The 19,649-nt window shown below is 41.0% G+C and overlaps 1 protein-coding gene across 1 annotated transcript in view; it reads left to right on the top strand.

Annotated features, from left to right (window-relative positions):
• Positions 1–3,508, top strand: part of GUCY2F (guanylate cyclase 2F, retinal) — a 92,194-nt gene extending 88,686 nt beyond the window's left edge. The window contains 2 exon segments of the mRNA XM_061178197.1: positions 3,239–3,327; positions 3,421–3,508. Of these exon segments, the coding sequence (XP_061034180.1) occupies positions 3,239–3,327; positions 3,421–3,508 (177 nt within the window).
• Positions 3,509–19,649: the final 16,141 nt, after the last annotated feature.

Below are 19,649 nucleotides of genomic sequence, written 5' to 3'. Positions count from 1 at the left end.
GATCCAGTAACAACAACACTCTTCCCCCCTCTACCCCCCATCCCATTTCCTTCACTGGAGTGATGACGCTTTAAGTTGTTTCTTTTAGTGGGATCAAAGATGTGGATTGGATTGGCTGAGAGAGGAGAACACAGAGAAGTTGAGTAATTGGGTGGGAGGGGGGTACAAAGAAAGAGACCAAAATGAGGAAGCTTAGAGGAGGACACATTTGGAGACAAGAAGCTCATACTCTCTGGGAAGCTGTTCCCCTGCCCACTCCAACCTCCTCTTGTACTATACTGGCACAGAATCATCAGTGCTTAACTGGCCATTTCTGCTTTTTTCAATATTTTTCTCCTAATGGCCTGGCGATAAGTCATCTTATTACCTCTTCTCTTACATGAATGAGTCTTGTTTCAGTTACTGTTTTCCTAACAAGTTTGAAGCTCCTTGCTGAGACTTTGTATGTATCTAGGCTTATCACATATATTTGCCAGGGCCTCTTAGGTAGGTTGACATTCTGAAAAGATTTTCCCAAATGGTTGTTCTTAGCTGGTTTCTGTTGTCCTTGCCAGAGGTGGACATTTACACAGCAGCAACTGAGCTAAGAAGTAATGAGTTGGATTGACAGAGTCATGAAGGTCAGAAGGTCTGGTCTGTAATTCTTGTCCCATCAATGACTCAATGTGTGACATTGGACAAGTAACTTCATCTTCTCTGTGCTTCCATTTCTCAACATGGAGGCCTCTTCTGACCTGTGATTATCAGGAAGATCATTAATCACAAGCTTTAAAATTCCCCGCAGTTGCTTTTTGGCCTCTAGACCTGCCCCTTGACTCCAGTGTGTTGGAAAAGCTATACAGTGTAGAGGGAAGAACACTTAAAATTTGGAGTCTAAGATGTTAACTAGACTTCTTGTTGTGATCATTTCACAATATATACAAATATTGAATCATTATGTTGTACACATGAAACTAATATAATGTTGTATGTCAATTCTACCTCAATAAAATATAGCAAAGTCATAATAAAAAATAAATAAATAAAATTTGTAGTCTAGTAGGGTTGGGTTCAAGTCCCAGCTATGCCTGCTTATTGACAAGTCATTTTATCACCATAAACCTCAGGGACCCCATTTGCAGAATGAGGTTAATAATAAACCTACTTTCCACAGTTTTTGTGAGGATTAAATAAGACAGGAGGTGCCAAAGTATCTTAAAAGTGTCAGGCCAAAGTAAGGTGCTATTATTTGGGAGGTCTCTGGGACTGCCTAGGGATTGATACTGAGTCAGAGAGTTCGCTTTAGGCTTCAGTTGTTGCATACTTGTTCCCCCCCCCCACCTTCATCAGACTTTTGAAAGTAGGGTGGGTAAACAGAGAGCTAGGATTCTAAGAATTCTCCTGGATGGGCTCCAAAACCTCAGAGAGCCCCTGGAGCTCCCCAGCATACTCTTTGATTTGGAAGCTTGCCTGAGTCCATAACACTTCCATCCTATTTTGCAACCATTAGTTTTGGCATGCCAGTATGTCCCAGGACTCACCCAAAGATCTAGACAATCCTGGCATCTGCAAATCTCCCTTGGGGATTGGCAAGCTGTCCTGATAGCCCCTAGAGCTCAAGAAAAACAGTCAACTATGGCTGGGGGTTGGGGTCAAGTTTTGAGAGTATGTTTTACCAAAATGAGGTCCAACGACACCTTGAGTATTCCAAGGTACTCAAGGAATGAGAGTGCCAGTTAATGGAACAGTCTATTTACTGAGCACCTGTTCTGTACGAGACACTGTACTAGGTTCTGTAAGGAAAACAAAGAGCTGAGGAGGCAGAAAGGTTGGGCTTCTGTTTAGGGCCCAAGACATGGCCTGATAATTGTTTTTATTTAATTACACTGTGAGCTCCTTAAGGACAGAGCCATCTCTGTATTCCCAGCCCTGACACAACAAGGGTGGAATCAATGTAAGAATGAGTGATGGGAGCATATTTTCAAGTTGCTCACTTCTTCTGGAAACAGAGTGGCCCCAAACAGTCCAATTATTTGAGGTTTAGATTTATGGTGGGTTGGTTGCCTGTTCATGGAGGTTGGGCTGTTGTGCTATTCTCTTCCTACTCGCCTCATGGAGGGCTCGTTCAGAGCCTTGAACCAAATATTTGCGAAATGCTTTGTGATTCTCCAATTAAATGTGCTAATTATTATTATGGTTGTTGTCGTGATTGTTAAGGGATGTATATATGTGATGTAAAATAGAGAATAATGGATTTGATATTTAAAGGGGGCAAACCTAATTGGAATTTCTAAGTTAAACTATTTAGAACTGTTCCAAATGAGATCTGCCAAGAGTGAGACCATATTTCAGATTAATGAGTTGGAAACACATCCCATTACTTTTCTCAGTCTTAGTAAACACATTTTTTCCTTACGGATTGGGGAAAACGAGAGGACAGAGAAAAGAGAATTGAAAGGAGGAGAGAGAACCACATTGTTGAGGAGGGTTGATTGGAAAGAGGGGAGGACAGGGCAGAGGCAGAAAATTTGACTCTTCTGAGGTCATCACTCAGGCTCTGGGGCAATGAACTTGAGTTTACATTCCCTTCCTCTTCTCAGACCTGTGGTTCTTGACAGTCAACTAATGGGGCTGTAGGTGGAGGCCTCCCCGGGGTCTCTCTCTGTAAGACTCCCTTGGCAGGAAGAAAAGAACATTGCAGAAATGCAGACTTCTCAAAGCAGCCAGGATGCCCTGGGCTTAAGATCAAAGTTGCATGGCGTGCTTTCCATTTCTATTCCCTTTTTGGGTTTTGTGAGGGCCATTGGATGGTGGAGTGTTGGGGATGGAGGTGGACTCTGAACGTATGTACTCTAGATACAAAAGACAATGGGCTGCCTAATTCCAAAAGATCATGGCAAAAATGACAAACGGAATCTTTGATTGAACGTACAGATGTTTGGTTGCTATGAAGCAAAACATCCACGTATTCCCAAAGATGGAGCTGCGTGGCAGCGGGTAGACAAAACATCTGGATGACAGCTTGAAATGCTGTTCGCTTTTCATCTGGCCACTGTGGCAGCTTATGGAGCTTGTCTGAGCCTTAGGTATATATGGCAAAGAAGCCGTGTAGGAAGGAAGACTCCAGGGAGTGGTGATAAGGGGAAAGCAGAGGCAGTTTCTGAGCCAAACAGAATGTTTGCACCTTATTGACCACAAGGACTTCTTTAGGAAGATTGGTTATAGCACGTTTAAGATTTTCCGTATTTTCTATAATAAGGGCAAAGACACAGAAGAGACCTTCTGGCTGGTTGGAAAAGAAGGCTTCACGAAGCCCCTTCCCGTGCCTCCATCAGTGGGCAAAGATGGGTAAGTGGAGATCACACTTAGTTAGCATCTTCCCATGCCCCTCTCTGCCACACTCTCTTCGTTAACTATTTTTGTGTCTCTCCTGCCCCGCAGGCAAGTGGGCCATGGCCTGCAACCAGTGGAGATTGCAGCCTTCCAAAGAAGAAAAGCAGAAAAGCAGCTGGTGAGAAACAAGCCGTAAGGTAATGGCCAGCAGGAAAACAGAGCCCAGGAACTGGCCAAATATTCAAAGCTGGGGCTCCCTTTGGCATGGGTGCCAGTCTCAGCCTACATTCTGTTGGCAGAGTGTGATGGAGTTGGTGAATTTCCAAGCTCCACTGAGTTGTGCAAAAACCTTGTGGGGAGGCCTGTTGCAGAGCAAGCTGCATCTGAGGGAGGTCAGCTGCCCCGGCCTTAGAGAGATCTTCGCCTCCTCACTGATAACGTATTTGAATGTTAATGAGGCTGGCCTTGTTATCCAGTTATCAGGCAGGTGCACCCATCTGTCTCATTGTCGAGCACTTGGGCCTCACGGTGAGCCACCTCTGGTCTTCAGAGACTCACCTCTATTTAAGCCACACAGCAATATTGCAACAACCCCCTTTTCCCAGGATCTATTGGCAAGATCATCTTCGAGGGGATGCTTATGTCATTTCCTCTGCAGGCCCCGCCCAATTGCTTCTGAGGTTGGTATTGCCAACCAAAGTAAGACTGGCAACTCCTTGACTGCCTGGCTTGAATTCAGGACAATTTCCCTCATCCCTCCTCACCTACTAGAAGGGTATCATTCCGAAGCAGCAACAACAGCCTAATTATCAAGAATTCTCCCTATGTATTTATCTCTGAGGAATCCATTGCTTTATTGGGCTCCTGTCAGTATCTCTTCTCTTCTTTATCTTGCTTTCTTATTCTCTCTTTCATGGAGACACTGACCCTCAGACCCATTGCTCTCTCCACATATCCTTGGAAATCACACGATTCTAAAGTAAACATTAGGGCATCTCCACACACTCCTGCTCCCTTGTCTTTTTAACATGTTCCAGAATAATCACAATTCCAACAGCAGCTACCAAAGGCATCCACATTCTTCCTATATTTCCACTAGCCTTTGTTGACTTTGTCAGCTCTCGATGACTGCTTTTCTCCTAAGAAAACCCAATGCATCCTCATTTCTGTGACTATCACAGGTACCCTCTATGTGTCATAACATTTATGCTTCAGAAAGCTTCTGTACTGAGCATGTGGCTGCCCTGCGGCCCCCTGCACCACCCTCTGCCACCCTGCCACCTGGGACCCGGCTCTGTTCTTTCCTCCTAACCAATACAAGCAGATAATCAACTGGGACACACATTCATCCAATCTCCAAGACATTCTTTCCTGTGGGGAAGGAAACACCCAAGACACACAGCACACGGTCAGTCTCGGTCTCTGCCTCTGCCTCTGCCTCTGTCTCTCTCTCACAGCAGGAAAGGGTTTGGAAGCTCTTGAAGGGTTTTCCCTCTGGAAGGGTGGCACAGGCACTGGAGGTACCTCACAAGAACCTATCCATTCCTAAGAATGTGTTGGAGTTTGCAGCAGAAAACACTGCAGCTGACTCGCCGTCATTGGCTGTGTGCTTGGTAGCGCTTTCCCAGCACTGGAGATGGATGTAGCTGAGGCCATTTACACTCACTCATCTGGATCCCCTTGACAGAGGACAAGATTCCATGGGCTGTGCATCTGTGAAACAGATTGAAGCCAATTGGCCCCAAAGTGGATTTGACCTCTCATCCTGGCCTCATCAGCACTTGTGCTTTAACCAGCGTGTTAATAGACCACAATGGCCTTGGCAGGCTGTACAAATCACAAAAGTCCTCAAAAAGAGCCCCCTTAACAAATTTCAGAAGGCTTGACCTAAATCCAAGAGCTCCCAGACATCTCACTTACCTTTTATTAAATGTCCTATGTTGATGCCACCGACTAACACCACCTATTCCAGAATGTTTCCAACTTTCTATGAATTTTCAGGCTGACTCTTAGTGAGATAGACTCAACTTATAAAATACCCACAAGATCTAGGAATGCCTCACACGCACTGCTGCTACCATGGGAGCCATTGAGGAGACACTTGAAACCTTGAGAGAGCATTGTGGTGTCAGACAGGGAGGAAGGAAAGATGCTGTGAAAGGGGGTATAGCTGTGGCGAAGTGACTGCAGGGCTTGCCTTTCAGGCTGCACCCTGCTGTCTACCTAGTAACTCCTTCCTCCTGTCCTCCAATATCTACCACTTCCTAAAACTTCCTAGAGGTTGTTACTTTCCCTTAAATTTCACCAACTGGGGTTCATTTGGGGTTGACAAGCCTCCTCTTCCAACCATAGGTATACATTTTGGAGGGTAAGGGGCAATTCATCACTAATATCATAATGAAGGTGAACTGAGCTAGATGCTCAGGAGGACTGGGAAGTTTCATTTTCATCAGGACTAGGAGAAATGAAGGAGTTGGCAGTTTTGAAGAATGAAGGATTATAGTGGAAGGCTTGGGACAAGACATGAGCAATGGATCCCTAGGAGATGTGTGAAGGGTGAAACAAGTATGAGGGTGGAAAAGTCAGTTTAGATTCCTCTACTTTAAAACTTTTGCTTTGGGTTTTCCTTGGACCTAAAGAATGGGAAGAAAGAATGCTTTTCCTTCCACTCTCAGGACCTAGGACCTCAGCCAGAGCGCTAATATAACTCTGCTTCATGTGGGTTAAATCAGCCTTTGTGTACTGGCCTAGAAACCTGACCACCGCATATGTAACACAGTTTCTCTGCAGCAAGGCATTCCAAACTCCAAGTCATTGACTTATAAATGTTTAGGACACATCTCATTAGTAAGTTGAGAATTACCTATGTATTAATGTGCCTCCTCTTTTTTTGTTAAATCTGTAAAAACCTCGTAAATAGCAACATTATGCAATTGTAATTATGGAATCCTGACAAATGTAATAATGTTTATTTGTTCAACGACCCAGGAAAGTTTAGCAATTTGCAAACTGCTGGTGGAGTATCATGATGTTGCAGGGCTTGGAATCATTCATATTGAAATCCTGTGAAAGGCCTAGGAAGGAGAAGGTATACTTACTGTTTTCTCTTTCTCCCACCCAGGAGCAAAGGGCTCCAAGATTGGCATCTTCTCTTGGTGAGGCAATGGAAAAGCTCACTCTGTTCTGCCTGGGCAAGAAATTAGTGAATGACTATACCTCTGAGGATGATGACCAATGTCTAGGGTTATTCAAGCCTAATTCCACTGTGAGGGGGCCCCTGGGAAGTAACTTTAATAAGCTTTGCTCACTACACAGCTATCACCAAAAGGCCATTTGAATGTATACTACCATGGATGTGAACCCTAAGGAAGGGCAGAGAACCACCTCCAAGTTTAGTCATTCTAAAAGAGGAGACCCTATTTGGACTAAGATAAGAAGCTCTCTATTTTCACAGAAAAAAAGTAGGAGGCACTTTGTTTTCTTTTTCATTTCGTTTGAATCTCTAGAAAGTATTTAATGAGCACAATTTATAACTCAGATACTGTGAGATTAGTGCCAGGAAAAAACATCTTCCAGCAAACATACATCTGAATCCCAGTGCACTGTGACCTCAGTTGGCTGGAATGCATAGGGAAGAGGAGGGGGGAGAAGAGTCTGGTTAACTGTGTTGTTTGGATAACTGAGGGCTAAGAAGAAGTTCCTTTGTTTTCTGATTGCTTATTACTCAAAATCTTTCCAAAACTGTCATGGTCTCTTTTCTTGTCTAAGTAAGGAGAATCTAGGCAACACAATTGAATTGTCCTTGCTAGGTGAGTATCTCACTGGACCTCAGGGTCACATTCTGAACGTGACGGAAGAGATGTAAGAGATATTGTTAGGGTAAAAGATATAGCGGTCGTAGATTGACTCGAGCAATTCCCTTACAGTTTGGTACTTTCCCTCCCTTCCCCTGTCCACCCTGCTTTTCAAGCCCCTACCCCTGCCCTTAAACTAAATCCCTTTGAACATTTGCTTTTATTTTATTCTTTTAGTTTTCCTACTTTCAAGGGGTTATTGGCAGTGGATTGCCACAGTCACATGGACCGAAGCAATAAGGCTTAAGTCACAGGCATGTTTAAAATAGTTAAGCAAGCTTTTCCTCTCTTTTATTATAAAAAATAATCTCTTTATTAAAACAGCTGAACCCAAACATATCAGCCAGTAAAGCAGTTAATTCTTTTAGAACAAGCCTTTTTAAAGAAAGAAATGCCTAAGGTATAATTTGATACCTTTCTCACTAATATTTAATTTTTCCATTATCAGCTCACCCTGAATCTGAGCTTAGAGTCACAAGCTCTTCCCAGCATTTTCCCCTCAATCTTCAGTCAAAGCGCCCTTGGACTACTCTCTTCACAGAAGCTCACTTCTTTCAGCCTCAGGGTGGTCTATTTACTATACTAAAGCTGTTCAAGAGGATGCAGAAAAGGCTCAAGTTGCCTTTCAATCTCCTCAAACTGAGTTTCTAATCCCTTTTTCTAGACATGGCAGTGGAGGAGGAGACATGAAATATCATCTTCTACTGGTGGCAAGGTTCAGTCAAAAGCTGAACTTTTAAGACTTCTAGAAAGAGTCAAAGCCTGAGGGAAGTTTCAAAGAAAGGTACCAACTTAAAACATGACTTTACTTCTCCTAGAGGAGGTGGTACTGCCCTCTTATATGAATATGGAAGGATTTTGGGGGGCAAGGTAGGGGGAATGAGGCTGCAGCTGTAGGTGCCATGGATCAGGATTCTCCCAGACATCGTGTAGTGCTTTAGCCCCAGGGACTGTCTAGCCCCTGGGCTGGCCCTGTAAAGTGAGCACTGACCAGCCAAAGTCTTTTAGTGAGCCGTAAGATCCACTGAGTGTGATCGCTAGCTCTGTATCGAATCCTACCCCCTAGTTCCCTCTTTGGTATTTCTCTAGTCCAGCATGCCAACCAAGCCTACCTTGTCTAGCCTGCTAGTCCTGTCTTGGTCATGATCACATCTTCCTTTGCTTGATTCTATCATGAACCTCTATCTAAAATCATCCATCCTTTCTTGGATTCTTTTCCATTAAGGCCTTCTGCGTTGACCAAAACTAAGCTTTCTTCAATTTGCCTTAGTGTTTTAATTATTTATGGAGAAGAAAAACACTCTCTACTTTCATGTACCATTTGATTTATTTAGTGGAGTATAGCCTGATTCTTATATTTCTCTATTCATCTGTCACTAATAACACAGGAGCTTGAGTTGGTGGTTAAGAGGGACCAAAATGATTTTTTCAAAATGATGTTTTCCTAAGTAAACTATATTCTTTGTGCAAAACAAAACATTTAGAAAACAATTTAAACAAGGTTTTCAAATAGCTATTTAAATCAGTTTCACCACATCCCTTATATCTGCTTGTTTTCTTGTGATTTGCCTCTACTCAAAACGGATTATTGGAAAAAGAAAGCCAAATGCTGATGAACTTCAAGTTGGGTTCTGCTTACTTGAGGTTTGACTGTACTCTACAAACGTAAGGTAACAGAATGGTCATCCCATGGGGGATTATTTAAATCTCTTTAGGTTTTTTTTTCTTACTGATCTAAACAGCAATACATGTTCATTGTAGAAAATTTAGAAAACACAGAAAGGCACAAAGGAAATTGAAATTGCTCAAAATCCCTTTAGATCATTTATTCTATTTTATCCTTCCTGTTTGGGCTCACTTCATAGATTATTGCATGTTATTATAACATCTATCCAGCCAAAGAATACCTGAAGTCAGCCTGATTCTCAAATTAGTCCACTTTACTTTTATTTTATTTTATTGCTGGCAGTGTTACTCATATTTCTGGTGGCGGAGGCTGAATCTGTTTAGATTGTGGGCAGCTTTCAGTGATCCACTTATTCCTCATTTCACTTGATGTAGCTAAGCAGGAGGAGATAGCAGATGGCTATCTACCTTATCTGTAACTTGGTTTACTACACAAAACTACTCTACCAAAAAGTGTTGTTCCAAGCACTCCCATTCTGCCTACCTTGTCTTAGACTTAGTATAAACAACTTTATTACCAAGCTACTCATCTCATCACATTCTTGTCCTTAAGCCAAGTGGAATCAACTTGCAAGGAGTGGGAGGTGGCAAACGGCCAAATGGTAATACTTCGTACACTGGGTGGTCACATCTATGTGACATCAAACAATTGGATGTAACTTGAAAACTCAGTTGAATCAAGTAAGCATTAATTAGACAAAAGGCCACAATGGATTGGCCCTTTTATTTTAGCCTCCTCTTCAGCCAAAGCTAGTCGACTTAATCAAGCACATTTCCCACCTGGCTGGTTACTCCTAGCCCATTAAAATAATGGAATCTGTGCAATACGATTCTCTCTTACCCCTTCTCTGGTCCATGCCATCTTCTCAGCTCAAGATGACTGATAGGTAGACTACAGACAGACACAAGGTACCTTTTAAAAACCTACAATACACCTGTTATTTGTATGTTGTTTGGGTTTCTCTGGAGTGGTTTGTAAAAACTATGCTATCTTACCTCCTTTCCAGTTTGGATTTGCTGCAGGACAAGCAATAGTGGATCTCTTTCAAAGAGGCACTGAGAGCAGAGGTGACTATTAATCTATATTCTAAATTTGGCTCACTGCAAATTAGAGTGGCTCCAGATGCCACTAAAGATTTTTCAAAGGTGACCTAATTCCAAGCAAATGAATGTGTGCACATAGAGTTATAGACCTGGCAGGGCCCTGGAGACCATCAACCGTGTTGAAATGTGGAAAAGTATATTAGGGTCCAGAGAGGAGAAGCCATCTTCCTAAAGTCACCATCTAGTTAGTAAAAGAGGAACTGCTCTTACCAAGTCAAAAAGAGATCTGAGTTATCAAGGACAACCCTTGACCCTTAGGAACACTCCTTAGAGATCCTGGGGAAAGACCCCTAAGTGTACGTATGGGCATAAGCTTGGCAGGAACACTTTGGTTTGGGGTGTTTTGAGCTAGGTGACTGTATTGACATCACAGTTCAGAGAGAGAGAGAGAAAAAAATGCAGATTCCTTGGTCACTAAATCACCTTTATCATGCAGACAGGATCTCATCCAGAGCCATACATGTTCCTAAGTTGATTTGGCCCGAGTGGGTGGAAAACAAACCTCGAATTCTGCCCAGCCTTATGGATTCATTTGTGAGTTGAAAGCACATGGTCTTAGTCCTATTTATAGAATTAAAGTCTCAGAAATACCTGAGAAGAGGCCTGACTTCAGAGGACATCTTAGGAACATTTTCACTGTGCCCATCATCCAAATAAGAACTCCAGTATATGGGGAGGGAAGTCAGAGGAGAACCAAGCCTGCAAACTTCAAAGCGAGATAAGAACCAATTCTGATTACTATTGTTGACAACACCTTTCTCCTCCAGAGCCATGAAATCTGAGTTGTGGGTACAGTTCTGTACCCAGTGGGAATAGTCTGGCCAGGGAGGGACTTTGCCCCTGCACTCACTGGCTCCAGCTACTTCAGGGTGATTGAGCCCAGCATGGGAAGTAGTCCCAGGTGAATTTCTCATGACCATGCTTTTCTGGAATGAGAGATCAAAGGAAAAGCAATTGCTCCAAGCAAATGCTTAGAATCCTCTAGGGGACTAGCTGATGGAGGTAGGTTCTTTATAAGTGGCAGTATATTAACTTAATTGGGACATATTTGATGTGACTAAGAAGCAAGACCTGCTTGTTCTTTTGGGTATCCCTTGGTCCAGGAGCAATCTAGGGTCAGATTAAATTCACTGGGATGGTTGTGAGTCTGCAGAACCTGTCTCATAGGTCAGACTTGGGTTGACTTGGTCTCTTGTCCCCACAGGACAAATATTAACATGAAATATCCTTATTTATGCCTATAAAGTGCAACACTACTTTAATGGTTTGTAGTGACAGTGTTCCAAAAGGGTGTCAAAAGAAGGTTATGTTACTCCAGAGAAGTAAATTTTTTCCCTCTCTGTGTATACCTCTATCTATATTTCAGTGTACCTTTCTGGGATTAAAGCTCAGATCTTATAATCTTCTCTATCCTCTTTCTACAGTTTATGCTCTAGCCCAAACCTAGTGCTTGCTCTTTCCCCTGACCTTTTCTGAGTCCATGCCTTTATTCATGCTTTTCCCTCTACCTGAAATACCCTCTGAATACCACCATAGGAGGCCAATCCTTCAAAGTCTAGTCAAATATCACTTTCTCCAAAAAGCCTTCCTTTTTCCCACTAGTGATATGTCCCTATTTCTGAAGTCCTGTAATAATTGTACCTATACTTCTTTAATGGTTATATAATATTAACTTGTTTTCTAGCTATTTGTATATTTGTTTGTTGTCTCTACTATACTTCATTCTACAGAGAAAAAAAAAATAAATGTTACAAGCTTCTTTATGGCAGGAACCATGTTCAATTCATCTTTGTACTCTGCACAGTGTCTGACATATATAAAAGGCACTCAATAAATATTTGGTGAATGAATAAATGAATGTTTCTCTGCCTCTCTGTATATCTTTCCTCTGTGCATTTTCATCTCTTTTCCTCTTTTATTTAATGTTTTTCCGGTGTTTCCATCCATCTGTCTATCTCTCACCACCCTTCTCTATCTGTATCTCTATATAAATTTATACATATATATATAATTTAATTAACCATTATAAAAAACGTATTTTGTATTCGTTGTGTTTATTAAGTTGAGGTTAAATATCTTGCTTTTCATTTGAAAAGCAGTAGTGTTTTTATATTCCCCTCATAAAATTTCCAAGAGGTAAATTAAGTCACATTTCTATTATGCCATTGTTGCTTAACCTTTTTTTATCTTGGTAGCCACTGTCTTTTGATAGCAAAAATGGTCTCCATTCATGCATTGAAAAGAATCCAATTATCGTTTACTATGGTTTTCTCTTAAGGCATTGAGAGGAGCCAATTTTAGGAATTATAATACTTAGCCAAGAAAAGTGGAGACTAAAGAACTAAGGGGGGGCATGATAGCTGTCTTGATATATGTGAAAGGCTACAATGAAGAGCAGGATTTCACTTTGTTTTATGTGGTCTCAGGAGACAGAATCTGAATCAAATGATGGAAGCTAGAGACATAAGGTCAATATAAGGAAGAATTTCCTAGAAATCAGAGCAGTCCAAAAATGAATGTTTGGGTCTCAAAGACAGTGAGTTCTCTGTTATTAGGGGCATTCAGATAGAGGCTGAATGGCCATGTGGTGGGGAGAGAGTAGATGATATTTCTAGGATTGTAGGGGGGTTGCAATAAATGATCTTTTAAGATCTCTTCCTACTTTGAGAGTCTCTTGGTCTATGATTCCCTAACATGCCTACTTAAAATAGACTTAGGCAGTTTTCAAATTTTAAGAACATATAAAAACAGATCAATTCAAATTAAAAACAGAAGAAAAATTTACAGGAAATAGAACTAGAAAGTTCAGACAGCCCTATGATAAATCACTGTCTTTGACCACTAAGTTTTACTCTGAGTTTCTTGGCAATTAAGGTAAAAATGGAAGAAAACAACAAAATTGAGTCACATGGTTCTCTGTCGAGAAAAAAAAAAAAAAATGCCTGTGAGTTCATCTGCCCAGATTTTTTTTCCTGCCACTGAATTCTAAGAGGAATTTATCATGTAATCCCTTGTATAATAGGTAGTGTTTATTATAATGGACAATGTGGTTTTACAAAAGATACAGATATAATCTTCAAATGGAAATGTCTTTTCTTCCCCTTCGAAAAAAGGGGATGTGTGTAAACTGTCAAATCTTAAGCTGGTAAGAGCCTTTTTCTGTCGGAACACTAAGGTATTATGGTTAAGGTAAGTTGCTTTCTGTTGATCTGCCTCAATATGGAGACCCAGAACAGAGAACCTAGAAGAATGGACAGTTGACACGATCCTTATCTGTTCTCAAGTGTCTCCTGTATCAAGTGATCCTTTGGATCACAGACAATTCATTATTGAATTCTCTGAGGGGTCTCTCAAGGAGGATTGAGATTAGGAGCCTAAAGATCTGTGGTCTTTGCCAATTACTTGCTGGCAAAGGACAAGAGAGATATGCATCCTGGTCCTACCTACCCAGTAGGGATGCCATGAGGATGGAAGAAGAGAAAATTGATGTCAAAGCACTGGGGAAAGTTACAATATCTAACCAAATGTCAGGGATGAGGGATAGTGCTATTGCCACCAGACTGCATCTCACCAGGGCCTAGGCCTCTGGCAGGGCTTTGGTAGTTAGCTACTGGGAAAAGCCAATTTGTGAGATCTGCTATGAAGTGTCATTGCATATCGACAGGGGCAAGGCATTCACCTCACAGAAAGATGATTTTGTGAACTTAATGAAGCTTTGATAGAGTAAGGACCCTCGTTGTCCAGTATCAGAGTAGGTCTTATTCAAAGACATAGTCTAGCAACCAAAAGTAATTTCAAAACAATTCAAATTCTTGTGCTAATCAAAAACCATGAAGGAGATTCAGAACAACTCGTTAAATTCCCCTTTCTCTCCTGTGTTTTTTTTTCTTCTTTGCATCATATTCCACAGGTCTCCAGTGTCTCTCTCTTCAATTTATCCACCCCACTCCCAACTTTCCCTGGACCTCCAGGCAGAGCAATTCTCTTTTCTCAATATTTTCCTCTCTCCAAGCACTTTATTATGTATATTGGTTTAGAATGCAGCCTAAATCCTTTCCCCCTGCCTCTCATGTATTCTTGCTCTCTCTTCTTGATTGTGTATAACAAAAGGCCAAAGATCAATTTTGCTAAACATAGGAGGGAGAGGTTGGAATGGCGAGAATCCGAGAAAATAAAACTCAACTTCTCCTTGATGCACTGGGAGAGGGAGAAGATTGTAAACATATACACATGAATAATTTTTCACTCCATCACACCATGACATGGCAATTTAGTCAGTTCCTCATTATGGACAGATGGATCATCAGAATAACTCACTTTAACTCTCTTTTGTTATTAACCCAATTTCTCTTGTTTTTCACTCTAACTTACAGAATAGATTTTCCCACAAGAGTTGGAAACAAAGACCTTTGGAAACAATAGTTGATTATCACAAAACCTTCTTGTGGATGAGGTGAGAAAAGGTAGCAAGCCTGGTGGAAAAGCTGGGATTCCTCTTGGACTGGTTGTATACATCATTCTAAGAGATGTCATCTTCAGCATGTAGAAGGAGTTGGCTAAACTTCCCAATGCTTCCTATGTCTTCCCTTTGTAGTGCAGCTTCAATATTTGACTTGTGGTATGAAATCCCCAAGCATTAGGAACACCTCTTCAAACAAAAATCCAACCCCAAATTCTAAAGCCAAATGTAAATATTTTGGTAACTGATTGCACCAGTCATACTTCCCTATTGGCAAAGATTCTGGCTAAGAGAAAGAAAATTGAGTTGAAAGCACCTTAAAGGTGTGGAGAAAACATCTTCATTCTCTCATTTATGGCTCTAAAACACTGGCTATAGAGTTAAAGAAATGCCAGCTTCTGTACATTTTAGAAAGGTAAAGAAGTATACACTATGTATAGATTTCTTCAAGATTCTTCCCAGATTAACAATGTAAATCACTTTAGTAGTCACTCTAACCTTGCTATTTCATGTAAGTCATGGGATGCTGATACCAGATGGGATATGCATTCTGATTTCATACCAGTATTGGCACAATGTCTAAAGCACTTAGCAAAGGCTCTGGCATGTATTAATGAAAAAGCAGGTCAAGCTTAACGGTGATGAAAATGATATCTATCCTTAATCATCTACCCAAATATCTCGCCTACAGACCCCCCAATGTTCAGTTTTCATACCTTGGTTTTTTTTTCATGGTGCCAATAAATAGATTCATGTAACTTCAAAGGAGGAAGGGAACTCAAAGATCATTTAGTTCAACTTCTTATTTCACAGACTGGTAAACTATTCCCAGAGAAGAAAGTACCCTCTCTTAGTTTGCACAGCTGGTTAGTGGCAGAGCTGGGACTAGTACTTCCTTTCTCCTTGTTTCAGGTGCATAGTTACTGTTAAATTCAAACACTAGCTGTCGGCAAAATATCCACTATTGAAAAGGCACCAAGTGTCCTCAATAACTTCTGCACTTCACTTCAATATATTCTGACCCCTTTCCATTATGAAGCAGACGAATCATTAGTGATTAATTAGGTCTTCATATGGCACTATCATTGCTAGCCTGCTCCATGATCTTGCATTTTCTCCCTTCGTCTTTGGCACCGATTGAAAAAGCTACACAAACTATTTTTTGGACGAGCTCAGTTGGTTAGTTATATCACATCAGTAGAAAGGAAAGGCCTCAACTTTTGATTATTTAGTCTACACTCTTAAGAATTTCCTGACTTATACTTTCTAAATGGACTTAGTCTTTAGACCTTACAAGGAAGTAAATCATACTTATGTGAATAATGTATTTATTCAGCGTTCTCCTCCCCCATGGGAGAGAGGCTTGAATTTGCCAATCTATGGATCAGTTTAGGATCACATATCAACCAATTAGTTTCCAAATCCACTAACCCAAATCTTCTGACTGTGAAAGGTTACAACTAGAACAAGAATCTGCTAAGCGCTGCCAGATCTCCCACATAACAGTTTTTCAGACTAACTTGTTAAAATAATGCCTTCATGATATTAGGTTACCTGATTTTAAAATTCCACCTTGTATTTATGCCAGTGAGTTCTAATTCACTTAATTATGACACTCACCAGAGTGGTATTATCTATCCCGGGAAAGAGAGAATTGAATGTATTCAAAGTCAGTTGTAGGCAGTGGCGACAGTAACTTCAATGGAACTGCAGTTCTGACCTGTCCTTCTTTTCCCTTATAAATATAAACTTAACTTCCAGAAGCATGATTTAATATATTGAATATTAACCAGTAAACAGACTATTACCCAGAGGTCTAATATACCATTCGCTTACCCGACTGCAATAGAACAATTTGGAATAGGCAGTTGTCTAGAATCTGTCCGAGGTGTTACTCGTTAAAGTAACTCATTGGTTAATCTGCATCCTGTGAGATCAGCTGGATATTCATACAGCCTGGTGACCCTGAGAATGTGCTTGGAAGTTTCTCCAGTCATTTCTTTCTTTTATCATAGTGTCAAATGGCCAATGGCCAATAGTTGGAGTTTCTTTTCCGCTTCTTTTCCAATCCCATCTCTGAGCCAAGGAATCAATGCAAGGATGACACATATGGCAAAGAGGTCTGGGAAAATACTCCGTTCATCAGGTCTGCAGAAGCAGCCAAACCAGATAAATGGTCTCCAAAGTGGATTTTTGTTTGTGGTAGGGGTGCTGAAGTGATCTGGATTGTCAGTTTATGAGCAATCAAGTAACTGTGGAATTTCCAAAGCGTATTTCCGCTTTAGCTCATCATCCTTGGAGTAAACATCAACTGTGGCTATTAACTCCAGGCATCATTAGCTTTCTGAAGAGCCAGATAACCTGTCATTTGCAGATCAGGAAATTGCTAATCTATTCCTTTTAGCAGAAAATCTCATCATAATCAAAAACACTATCACTGTGTACCTACTATGTGACAGAAACTGTACATACGTGATCTCTCCCAATCCTCACAACAGTCCTGGGAGGCAGGTGCTATTATTAACTCCAATGTTCAAATGAAGAAACAGGCTCAGAGGGGGTAAACAAATGCCCAAGGCCACAAAGGTGGTAAGTGGCAAGTGGAATCAAAACCAGATTCACATTCTACTATACTCAAATGAGGCAAAATTATCCAAGGAGACCAAAATAACATTTTCACTGCAGACTTTGCAAGGCAGTGGACTATTTGGAATTCTGAATTCTAGGAATTTATTTCCCACTTGAGGGAACAGTTTCCTAGCTTTGAGGCGTGGTTCGACAGATACTTGATGGATGAGGCAGCTACTGGAGAACACATAAGGGTGGGGGGCAAGCATATTCAGCAACCAGAGGTAGAGTGTGTGCTCCCTGTGTTTTGCCTGGCTGGGTAGGTAGAAATGAGTTCCTTCAGAATGTGAAACAAAATAAGCAAACACAAACCATTAAATCACATTGCTCTTAACTGAAATTTCAGCCTGTTAGAGAGGTTTTGTTTTAAAGCATTAGTCAGAAGAAAAACAATCTACTGAATCAAAATTTTTAAAAAGTTTTATATCACTAAAACCATCAATGCTTCAAGACAGTCTACCTTTGCTTACAGAAGGGGCCTCTGATGGATACTGAATACTGGAATTTGGATGAAACCAAACCAGGAACCAAATGCCAGGACTAGCCACACTCATTTGCTAAGCCGTACTTCACCAACTGAAGCCAAATATTCTCACTGAACGGTGACCTGAACCAAAGTTTGTTGTTATTGTTTTTCTTTTCTTAACAAACAGTGTATTTATTCAAACTGGAACCAATGCTGTATATTTTCTGAAGTGACTGAACCCAAACTAACACCGAACTTCAAAGTACATAATCTTAATATTAAACCTGAATTTAATTGATATACATGTTAGTCCAGTCAGTTTCAGTCCTTGACTGATGATGCCACTGAGATCCTAGAGTTAGAGCCCTACTCTGTGTTTAGAGAGCTCAGCTCTGCTTTGACTGAGCAACTCGGTCAAGACCCCTGTGTCACATTACCCCCTAAACTCACCCACGTTCTGAGAGAGTATGAGCAATAGAATAAGGTGGAATTGTCTCCTTTCAAATACAACAGGATGCATGTGAATGTCACTATAAGATATGAACACACAGGGCTGTTTCTTAAACACACCGTGTATACTCTTGCCTGGGTCTTTGCACATGCTGTTCCCTGTGCCTGGAAGACTTTACCTCCACATACTTTGCTCTCTCCTTTTTTTCAGATCTCTACTCAAATGTGACCTTAATGGAGAATGCTTTCTATGACTACCTCATCAAAAATAGCACCCATCATACTTTTCTTCTTCATCTTTTTTTTTATAGCATCCAACACCACTTGAAAAATTATACTTTTTTTTTTTAAACATCTTTATTGGAGTATAATTGCTTTACAATGGTGTGTTAGTTTCTGCTCTATAACAAAGTGAATCAGTCATACATATACATATGTTCCCACATCTCCTCCCTCCTGCATCTCCCTCCCTCCCACCCTCCCCATCCCACCCCCCCAGGCGGTCACAAAGCACAGAGCTGATCTCCCTGCACTATGCGGTTGCTTCCCACTAGCTATCTATTTTACGTTTGGTAGTGTATATATGTCCATGCCACTCTCTCACTTTGTCACATCTTACCCTTCCCCCTCCCCATATCCTCAAGTCCATTATCTAGTAGGTCTGTGTCTTTATCCCCGTCCTGCCACTAGGTTCTTCATGACCTTTTGTTTGTTTGTTTGTTTGTTTTATCCCTTAGATTCCATATATATGTGTTAGCATACTGTATTTGTTTTTCTCTTTCTGACTTACTTCACTCTGTATGACAGACTCTAACTCCATCCACCTCACTACAAATAACTCCATTTCGTTTCTTTTTATGGCTGAGTAATATTCCATTGTATATATGTGCCACACCTTCTTTATCCATTCATCCGATGATGGACATTTAGGTTGCTTCCATGTCCTGGCTATTGTAAATAGAGCTGCAATGAACATTTTGGTACATGACTCTTTTTGAATTATGGTTTTCTCAGGGTATATGCCCAGTAGTGGGATTGCTGGGTCGTACGGTAGTTCTATTTTTAGTTGAAAAATTATACTTTTATTTTTAGTTGTTTATTCTCTCCCACCACTAGAATGTAAGCTCCATGAGAACAAAGACTGTTTTGTTCACTGCCCTATCCCCAGTTCTTTGAATAGTGCCTAGAAGGTGGTAGGTGTTCAATAAACATTTGGGGAAAAAAGCAAAATATGACATAAGATAATATGGCATAGTCCAATGAACATAACTCTGGGAGTCAGAAGACCTCAGATATAGTCCAAGCTCTGTCATTAACCTGTGGTCTGGGACAAATCATGTTTCCTCTCTGGTGGAGTGGGACGATTTGATTCTTCTTTACCTAGTTCATGGGGATGTTGTGAGATTCAAAAGAAATGACATAGATGGAAGTCCTTGGAAAAGCAGAGGGTACTAGACTTGTGTATGTTTCCCTTCAGACTGTTGAGGTCAGGTCTTCTGCAAGGAGCCATTTTCACTTGTTTAACCTCTGGCAATTGTCATGTTGTCTTCTTACATTCCTAAACTAAGGTAAGTTCCAGGGGACAAAAAGCAAATAAGCTACTAGTCAGTGGGCCTGGCCAGCCTTACTCCTTGGCAGAGTGTGCCTAAAGGCCAAAAAGCCAGTCTAACTGAAGCCAGAATCCAAACTG

Source organism: Eubalaena glacialis, chromosome X, assembly GCF_028564815.1.
Source record: "Eubalaena glacialis isolate mEubGla1 chromosome X, mEubGla1.1.hap2.+ XY, whole genome shotgun sequence".
Classification (NCBI taxonomy): domain Eukaryota; kingdom Metazoa; phylum Chordata; class Mammalia; order Artiodactyla; family Balaenidae; genus Eubalaena; species Eubalaena glacialis.
This window is presented reverse-complemented; position numbering and strand designations above follow the sequence as displayed.